Source organism: Cyprinus carpio, chromosome A14, assembly GCF_018340385.1.
Source record: "Cyprinus carpio isolate SPL01 chromosome A14, ASM1834038v1, whole genome shotgun sequence".
Classification (NCBI taxonomy): domain Eukaryota; kingdom Metazoa; phylum Chordata; class Actinopteri; order Cypriniformes; family Cyprinidae; genus Cyprinus; species Cyprinus carpio.
Genome location: NC_056585.1, coordinates 22,243,289 through 22,252,271, shown reverse-complemented (window position 1 = coordinate 22,252,271; position 8,983 = coordinate 22,243,289). Strand labels below are relative to the sequence as shown.

General features: G+C 38.0%; 1 protein-coding gene across 1 annotated transcript in view; it reads right to left on the bottom strand.

The window, feature by feature from the left end:
• Positions 1-832: 832 nt before the first annotated feature.
• Positions 833-8,983, bottom strand: part of LOC109110929 (vascular endothelial growth factor receptor kdr-like) — a 47,730-nt gene continuing 39,579 nt past the window's right edge. Inside the window, exons 27-31 of the mRNA XM_019123881.2 lie at positions 6,600-6,705; positions 5,185-5,306; positions 4,485-4,563; positions 4,279-4,379; positions 833-2,599 (exon numbers count right to left, since the gene is read on the bottom strand). Coding sequence (XP_018979426.2) covers positions 2,422-2,599; positions 4,279-4,379; positions 4,485-4,563; positions 5,185-5,306; positions 6,600-6,705 — 586 coding nt within the window. The 3' untranslated portion in view covers positions 833-2,421. The remainder of the gene's footprint in view (positions 2,600-4,278; positions 4,380-4,484; positions 4,564-5,184; positions 5,307-6,599; positions 6,706-8,983) is intronic.

Here is an 8,983-nt window from a genome sequence, read left to right as displayed (position 1 = left end):
GATAGATAGATAGATAGATTAATGTAAATGTGTTATTTTGTACTTTTTCCTGGTAAATAAAATGGGAAAAATACTGTAAGAAATTATGCATGATCATGTAATGTTCATATTAATTTAGAGCAAGGGAAATTGAAAACTCTGATTAGCTTCAGAGCTCTGAGACTGTATGTACTTCCTGTGAGCTTGGAAGATATATGAGGTGTGTGTGAATGCCCTCCCAACATACTTCCCTTGTTTGTTTATAGCTTTAATTCCTGAATCAGTTTACATAACCTTCATAACAAGCCAATAACACACCGCCAATCAGTCAATTGAGCTTTTAAGTGTACAGTAAACACTGTTTATCTTCAATATGACAAGCAGAAACGGCAACAATATGCACCTTTTTCACTTTTAGCATTTTAGTGCCAAAGCTGGGGGGCACTGTTGGCCCTTGGTAAGTTTAGTGTTTAGAACCCTGTTGTGATGGGAATGATGGAGAAGCCCTTCCTTTTCTTGCTAATAGTCATAGAGGTATTGTCCTGGTGACAGACAGACTGCCGTCACCTCGCCCTGTTCAGGAAATGTGTCTCTGTGACCAAGAAGCAGGAAAAAGAGTGTACAGATGACACACAGCCCAACCATCTCCACCAAGAATCTTATAATACTTAGCCTAACCTTACTGGAATTATGTATAGACCTATCGGAAATCATGCTGTAGGAAGAATAATGCAATTCTTGGCAGGCAAACCATTGGCATTGTTATGTCTGTGCATTTTTATTTATTAGTAGCAGTAGCTAAAATATACAGGCATGTACTAGTACAAATTCAATCATGACTCTGAAAAGGTGCTATATATAAATATATAGATCTTTATTTATGCTTGGTTAATATTAAAATACAAGTATAATACAAAATAATGTATGTAAAAATCAGTGCATACAATTCTTCACAAATATCAGTCAGCGAAAATAACAACATTATTGAAAGCATCATTTGGCAGTATATACATTTCATTATTTGGAAGACTATTATTTCAGCTATGAATGTAGTACTTGGACTTGAAACAATAATTAGCAATAAAGGGCCTAATTGCTTTTATAACTGTCAATATATGATCTGATTTAACCAATACAATGATTTCCCACTCGTTCCATAATGTTAAGGAGTTAATACTGATAGCACCTACATGTGTGCACATGCTTTTACTATAATTATCATGACCATTTATATAGTGCCTTTTGACAATATTACAGCCTGCCCTGCAAGCTTTAGTAGTATTTTAGCATAAAAGACTACTGAATCAGTAACAGAATACATTCCTCTGGTTAATAGCTGCACAACATATTACGTGCTGTTATGTATACAGTAGTGTAAACAACATAAATATGGAAAGTACACAATGCAGTGTAACTACTGTTGAACAGAGAAAGGCTGTTTAATTGTGGTCCAAATTTGATCAAATTTGTTTCCTATTAAATGTGCATGAATAATTTACTTGCTAAAGCTTTTGAAACCTTTTTCACAGTGATAGACTGGATGTAACGCACCCATAAGCCATTCTGTCCTGCCATATGTAAGCAGTCCAAGATGTTAAGCTTGACTGATTCTTTAAAATGATCCAGATTAAAAGCTATGATGATAAAAATACTAAATGCAGGAGCAAAAGTGATTCATTTTAGCTTCACTGAGCAAGACTCAGGAAAACGGCCCTCAGACTGGCGTGACAGAACTTGGAAACACAATGTGCATCCTTAGTGTTGATGATCAATGTGTCCTGCAATTTCAGACTGAGTTCTGGGAAGGAATTTCAGACCACACATTCAATTATTCATGATCTGTGGTGTTTGTTTGACAGTTTGTCGGACGGAGTAAAATATGAGTGAAATTTATTCTAAAGAAAAATATTTTCCTACAAAAAAAAAAAGAGCTTTAGTGAGCTCCAAAATAATTTTAGCAAAATAAAAATAAAATATCATATAACCAAAATTCCAGTTTTCATTACAATAAAATATTTATCTAGAATAAAATAAGAATTGCCTTTGTCCTCATTCTAACAGCTGAACAAATGATTTCATAATTAGCCACCATTCTGTATGAAAAATGCTATTTCACTGGGATAAACAGTGCCGTTATTGTAATAAAATGTGCTTGTTGTGTTCACAGTAGACAGCAGGAATATCTGAGGTGGTCCATATGTATCTCAGACTGCCACGATGATATAAGTGGCAGCCCACTGTACTCACACACTACCTTGAAAAAGTGCACAGAAAGAGAAAATGTGAAACTCTGAATGACCATTCCAGCATCAGGATAAAGTGGAATGGAAAGAAGTGGGGAAAATATAAAACAGATCTAATGTGCAGAGATAAAATGGACCCAGCCGATCAGATCCTTTAAAACTGGGTGAGACTTCTAGCGACTAAAGAGTGGAGATCAACTCAGACGGGTGGTGTGGAGTAGCGGACCACATAGTTATAGTCTGGAGGTGGGCTATGACATTCCAGCTCTGGGTCGAGAGAGGAGTCCTCCAGACTCAAGTCCAGTGAGGGAACAAGTAGTGGGTATTTCTCCTTTTCGCCCTCCAGCAGAACTGACTCCTTACTTTTGTTCTTCATCCTGTGGAAGGAGCAAACAGATTTTAATGAATCCAAATTGAAATAGTATTATTCTGTTGTACTTTGCTCTGTGTGTTGCTATAACTCATCTGGGGTCAACAGGTCAGACACCCTGGAGGGAGTCTGTGATTTTAGTCTACAGAGGCGATAATTTGCAGTAAATACCGATGCAAAACAGATTGGCATGTATTGGAGTCTGTACACAGTGTGAAGCAGAGCTGTCAGTGCCAAGCACTTCACATATGTGCATACTAAATGTGGGAGTACCAGGTGGAATCCAGAGGCACAATGTGGAGGGAGACATAGCAGTAAAGCTGTAGAAGGTCAAAGGGGACAGTGATTGAATGGGTCCTCGGCAGGGGCCGCCTCTTTACAATATATACATCATTCTCTACACGCTCCAAGTGGCTCTTTCATCCCATGCCTGTGACCATGGCAATCTGTGCATGGATTTGCCAGTTGGTTGAATTTAACTATTCATTTCTTTAATAAAAAAATTGTGACAACCCCAAACATTTGAGTGGAAATATAGTTTATTTTTATTTTTTACAAGACACATTATATGCTTCAATAAGATCCTTTTATAGATGAAGATCATATAATATAGCTCTGGCATTTAGGTGTACTCAGATGCCCTTATCTAATGCCAATCACGTATTTATACTGAACACTTCTTGCATGGCCAAGATTAGTCAGTTAACCACTTTGCCTCTCCTGGTCTGAGTCATAAACCTCCAATCAGTAAGAGATTATCACTATTTGTCTAGCTGCAATTGGAGGTACAAACTGCTGCCCTCAAATATTAGGATGCTGTATAGTCCACAAGGCTTTGAATGCAATTTAGAGGATAACCTTTGTAGATTAGCCCTGGCCTTTGCTGGACTGGAAGACCATAAACGCCATCTCAGATCTCAAATGCTTTAACAAAACCAAGGCTAAGCCACCCAATGGCCTGCCATTAATATCTTAAAAGGCCACCTTCACTTGAACATTTTTAAGCACCATTTGCCCTGGGGCCCATTTATGAACAAGTAATGTTATCTCAGACCCCAGAACACTTGTAAATTATTAGGCTGGTCTCAGGCAAGAACTGACCCTGTTTTTAAGCAGGTCCTTTTTTTATTAGTCATTCAATATTAAGTTTTATTCACAACTTACATTTTGTAGCAAAAATATTAGAACCCTAAATGGAATATATTGCGATCACTAACAATAATAAACACTCATTCTATCAAATACTTCCTAAAATAAAATAAATGCATGTTATTGTATGAGATGGCCTAGTGCCATATCTGTAGCCTTGCTGTTTCAACGATGAGCCATTACAACTCAGGCGTTACAAACAAAGATGCAAGTCACCAGACCTTGCAGCCAGCTTAAACTAGTCACACACCCAGCCTGGCTGTTGAGATTGTCACCTTAGGCAATATCTCTCCACTGTGCCATTGTCTGAGAGATTCTCGTGCAGGCACGGCTCTCAAAGAAAAGTGGTAGTGATGGAGGGGGGTCATGTGGAGTCGTGTGGAGATGGGGGGGCAACTGTATGACAATTATGGCATCTACAGTACATTCCAGTCCAGTGGGAGGGTCTCCAGGGCATACAACGGCAGATCTAGCCATTCCTGTGGTCCTGAATGGCCAGGCAAAAGATCTAAACAAGAGTGATTGTACTGTACTCACGCTCGGGCCATAAAACTCTGGGGTCTGGCCAGTGACTCCAGACGCGTCAGTGTCTTCAGGTCATCTGAAGATAGAGCTATTCCACTGTCTGACTGCCCTTCCTGTGAACAACCAAACTTGACTTAACCATAGACACAATATATTTGCATTATTTTATAATGTGCCTTTTCTTATGAGAGAGAGAGTGAGAATAACAGGCTCTTCACCTCATGGATGTTGTTAGTTCCATTCTCCATGATTACTTCATCAAAGGTCTTCACACTCGTTGGACGGATCTTGACGTTCCTGAAAGCATCAAATACTCCATATCAGAAAAGTGTGGAAGGTTTCTCATGACATTCATGGCTGGCAGATCCAAACAAATACATGAAGCACATTATGGTATCACAGTTGCCAAAGTAAACGTTCAATACTATGTTGGAAAAAATATTTTTAATTTAATTTTGTGCATCAGGGTAAAACAAATTCAGCTTAAGGGATAACAGGGATTGCAGCATTTTGATTCTATTCTCTACAAATATACTTGAAGGACCTGTGGAAACACAAGAGTTGGATAAATATTATCTTAAGTAGGCATAAATCCTGAAACTGCATTTGTGGCGAAAGAGAAAATTCCTTGAGGGGCCCTTAATGCTACGAGGACCGTTTCTTATCAAGAACCAATTAGTGTTTTCCTACACTTTTAAAGCATTCAACTCAAGGCCGTGTAGTGTATGTTTGAAACAGGAAAATATATGGAAACCAGAAAATAGGTGGTAGAACTTTATCTACAGAAAACACATTTCTAAAAAGCTTTAAATATTTCTCATGAATAATGGCATTCTGAGGGATTTTTAACAACTGAAGTACGAATACAAATCAGTCTGAGCCTATATCCGTTATATGGATATGATAAAGCTATCTTACCAAGCCGTCCCAGAGTCTCTAAGAGAGGCAGGTCTGGTGGAGGTCTCCTTTGTGGGGCTCATGTTTGAGGGGTCTGTGTTGGTCAATAGGGGTGTGTTGATTGGGATGTAGTGCTTTCCCTCCTGAGAAAGACAAAGTGTTTAAACACTCAGCTCATTTTAAAACTGTGACATCATCCTGCATATGGTTTTATAGGATTCTGGGGGAATCTGTACATAAATCTGCAAGGGAATGTGTGAATATTTTTTATGGAGATGATGTTATCAGGGGCAGTCTGGCTTGATTCCTTATGTGAGAAAGAGAGAGTTTGGATGACTTCCAATTCAGATGGCTTGGAATATGTTTTGATCTCTATGATGTTTAGTGTAGTCTTTTACTGAGACCATATCTTCTCTTCAAGCCATATTATAAATCAGATCCATCCCTTACTTTCTTCTTGACCTAAGGAAATGTATAAGAACATACTGCAACATCAAATATTTAACACAAATTGTAGATTTTTACCTACTTTTCTCTTGTTCGGATATCTATGAGAATTTGTATGACTTTGTAATTGAGAATAAAGGATTTGATTATGTAAATAAATTTTTATGTCTATGCCTGTATTTGCTGTAGCATACTGTACCCTACTGTTCAAACATTTGGGGTCAAGTTTTTTTTGTTTTTTTTTAAGAAATTCATATTTATTTCAGCAAGGACACATTCAGTTGAATAAATACAGTTAGAATGTTACAAAATATTCCAGTTTTAAATAAATATTAATCAAAGAATACTGAAAAAATTATCAAATATTAAGCTGAACAACTGTTTTCAACCCTGATAACAATAATGAGCATATTAAAATGATTCCTGAAGGATGATAAGACACTGAAGTACACTGAATTGACATTGTGACACTGGAGTAATGACTGCTGAAAATTTAGTGATGACAGGAATAATGACTATTAATGTTTCTACTAAAATATATTCTAATAGAAAACAGTTATTAGAAATTTTTATATTATTTCACAATACTACTGTTTTTACAGCATTTTTTATCAAATAAATCCAGCCTTGGTGAGCATACTTTTTTCAAAAAAAAAAAAAAAAAAATTAAAGTTTTGAATGTGTACACATGTATTTCTCTTCATGAGTGACTTAGCTTGTCTTAAATCTTCTTTACAGTCATTCCAAACTCACTTTAAATCGTTCCATTCATCACATTCATAAAATATTCACCTTTCATCTATGACTAGTTGTTAAACACAGTTTTCAGTGACAGGCTAACATGGTTTTGCCTGTGCAATGGTAGTGCGTCTATCATCCCATACATTTTTTGTGGTTTCGCTGTGGTCAGAGTTTAAACAGTAAACGTTTAAATAAAGTCTGTGAGTAAGGCATGCAATGTAATGATGAAGTGAATGAGACTCTCTTACCTGCTGTACACTAGCCTGTAGCAGATCTCCTAGCCTCTCTACCAGCTCTGTGAAAGTGGGCCTCTTGGAAGGTTCTCCTTGCCAGCAGTCTAACATGGTTTGATATCTATGGACAGAAACATGCATACGTTAAAGAACTTCCTTTGAACATACAAAGTGATTAATAAACCATAACCATAAATTGCAATTCTTCAGCAGCTACACAAACCCTCATGATTTACACCCTGTGCCTTGACCTCTAGGTTAGTCTGCAAATCCGGCTTATCCAATTATTTACAGTCATCAATAATATTCGATGCGTGACACAAGGAGTGAGGCTGAGTGTTTTCATTGCACCGTTCTCAGGGTGAGAGTTTGTGTTGAGAGGAACTTCCTCCTGCTTTACACAAGCTGTCAGCATCTCTCCCCACAAGGGATGTCTGGGGTCCTTTATTGGACTTTGCAGTGGCCTATAATGGTTTCGTTTATCTGAAGGCTAAGTTTCAGTTGTGAAACACTGGGGTGTTAATGCACCGAGCAGGCATTCATGTAAATGATCACTGACGATGATTGAGATGTATCCTGTTTATACTACGGTGTTGCCCTCACAGGTCCTTATATCAATAAAGCCTGTTACCCATGAATCTCTCTGATCACGTCTGATTAGCACAACACTGGGCAGTTTGGAGTATGGAAAAATTAGTGTACTAGCTGATGACTCATTACTTCCTTACGCTAATCAACTAATATATCCATCTGGGTTTGAATACGTTAGTGATCAGAGAGGAGGTATTCTTCTCATGGGCTGTGAAGGAGATTAGCAGGAAGAAGCAGGACTTGTTATTTTAATGAATCCAGATGGAGCTCTCCTTAAACTAACAGGAAGTCCAGAAAAATGGTGAATAGTGGTTCCTCTGAAATCAACGATACACCAGGATGTTCTACAGTATCTCACAAAAGTGAGTACACACCTTACTTTTCAGCAACCATTTTAGTATATCTTCTCAAGGGACAATACTATAGAAAGGAAACTTGGATATATTTTAGAGTAGTCAATGTTCTGCTTGTTTAGTAGTACAGATTTACTGTCCCCTGAAAATAACTGTGCACACTGCATGAATATACAGAGTTTCCCGCTGTTGTCGCATAGTTTTGAAGAAGCGCCATGTGTCTAACATCCAGCAGCTCCATGATGTCATTATGGAGGAGTGGAAGAGGATCCCAGCAACAACCTATGCAACCTAAATCTGTACTGCTATACAAGCTGCACATTGACTAGTCTAAAGTATATACAATTTTAATTTCTATAGTATTGTTCCTTGACAACATATAATAAAATAGTTGCTGAAATGTGAGGGGTTTACTTACTTTTGTGAGATACTGTATATCCTCTCAAATTGTGCTCACACTTATGGAAATGTAAATGCAAAATACATTTATGACAGCCTGTGGCGTGTAGTTCATTGTATTGAGTAATTATGAGCCTGTGGGACACTGGGAACCAGTTCATCATTAAACGTGATCAAATTCTCTGCTCTCTTGAAGAACAGTGTTTTCATTATTAGTGCTAAAGGTGATACACTATATTAAATTGACCCTTATCTGCAATGCTAGTTGACAAGTTCTTTGAAGCTGAATAGAAACACTTTTGGGTTTTGAGGATTTCAATTCAGTTCAGGTCTGAGGTCTGGACTGCATTTTGTAGCTCATCTCCAATCACCATCTTTCATGACCTCTTGTTATGTTCAGTTGGCGTGTGTGATTGCAAATGTGAGACAACTCGCATTACATGCAATGTTTTAAACATAAGTGCTCTGTCCAGGTTTCCCAATGTTTGAGATAGTGGGTATGATATAGTTACAGAATATCAGACATGAAAAATTACCATCCTGAACGAGCCCATAGTTTTGAAATGAAGATTGAGTAGAGCACATTGTATACAGCACTAGGGGTTGTTACTGAGAACGGGCAATAAATATTCTCTCTCAAACTGAGGCGATTCAGTTCTCCACACCCATTTAAAAGCAACACTAATCTGAAGTTGTCCGCTTCATTTCCTTTCCACATTTAAAACTGATACCATGACCCCTTCTCTCATATCTTGTTACATCTGAAAACTTTCAGATTTTGGTTTGGCTTGCTCTCTAACCCTGTAACCACTATGGGAGTATCTTGCCAGTGGGTTTCCTTGTCTGATGCCCAGGGGCCCTGCCTCTGTGTTTGGCCACCCCATGCTGCCTAGGTAGACTGAAGCCTTTAATGTGAGCTTGAGTTTCAGCTGCATTGGTGTAAGTCAGTAATGGATTCCTAGCACACATCAGCTGCACTATAAACTAGCTGCCAGTCAGAAGCTGCTCCTTTCCTTTTACTCAGCGAATAATTGATCTGTTTCCATTTAAGGCTTC